At 43.8% G+C, this 691-nt stretch overlaps 1 protein-coding gene across 1 annotated transcript in view; it reads left to right on the top strand.

Moving 5' to 3' along the window:
- Window positions 1-289: 289 nt before the first annotated feature.
- LOC119586250 overlaps window positions 290-691 on the top strand; it is a 2216-nt gene continuing 1814 nt past the window's right edge. Inside the window, exon 1 of the mRNA XM_037934955.1 lies at window positions 290-644. Within this exon, the coding sequence (XP_037790883.1) occupies window positions 292-644 (353 nt within the window). The 5' untranslated portion in view covers window positions 290-291. The remainder of the gene's footprint in view (window positions 645-691) is intronic.

The raw sequence follows: 691 nt of genomic DNA, 5'->3' as shown, positions 1-691 counted from the left end.
TCATCTCTCCCAACTTTGCAATCTATTTTGTATATTTTTCCTTCCACAGGCATGGCGGTACATGAGACGCAGCAGACATTTAACGTTATTGAAGCTCAGAAGAAGTTATTTGACAATGCTTTGGAGGGGAACTTTGCAGACTTTGAGCATAAAGAATCACAAGACTTTGCCAACTTTGACAAGATGAACAGCAAGTGCTATGAATATCACAATGAAGAAAGCAAACTGAGGATTTTGGGAAGGAGCATTACATCAGTGACAGAAAGGAAGCTTGTGGGAGTCCCCTGCAGTATGTCAAAGATAGGGGAGATAGAGATTGACCAGAAGCTCTCTTTCCAAGAGCACAGGCTTGACACCAGCAGAGGTTTCAGGGACTTCAAGGAGGGCCTGAAAGAAGAATACTCAGACAAGAGCTTCGCTGACTTCAAGGCAGATATGAAGAACAGCTTTACCAGTAGCCTGAACCAGAGCTTTGGAGATTTGGAAACAAGTTCAAATAAAGGTTGTGATTTGGGGGAGCTGAGCTCATATGATGTAGAGTGGGACTCCGACGGTCACCCTACTGGGGGGCGTTGGCCTCCCCTCGGAGCTCCTAACGATGATGAAGACAACCAGTCCCTCTACTCATATTCAGAATATAACTGGTAATGCTAGTATATATTTTTTTTGCTTTTATGAGACAGAAACCGTA

This window comes from Penaeus monodon, chromosome 21 (assembly GCF_015228065.2).
Source record: "Penaeus monodon isolate SGIC_2016 chromosome 21, NSTDA_Pmon_1, whole genome shotgun sequence".
Taxonomy (NCBI): domain Eukaryota; kingdom Metazoa; phylum Arthropoda; class Malacostraca; order Decapoda; family Penaeidae; genus Penaeus; species Penaeus monodon.
The sequence above is the reverse complement of the archived record's forward strand: the minus strand, read 5'-3'. Positions and strand labels throughout refer to the sequence as shown.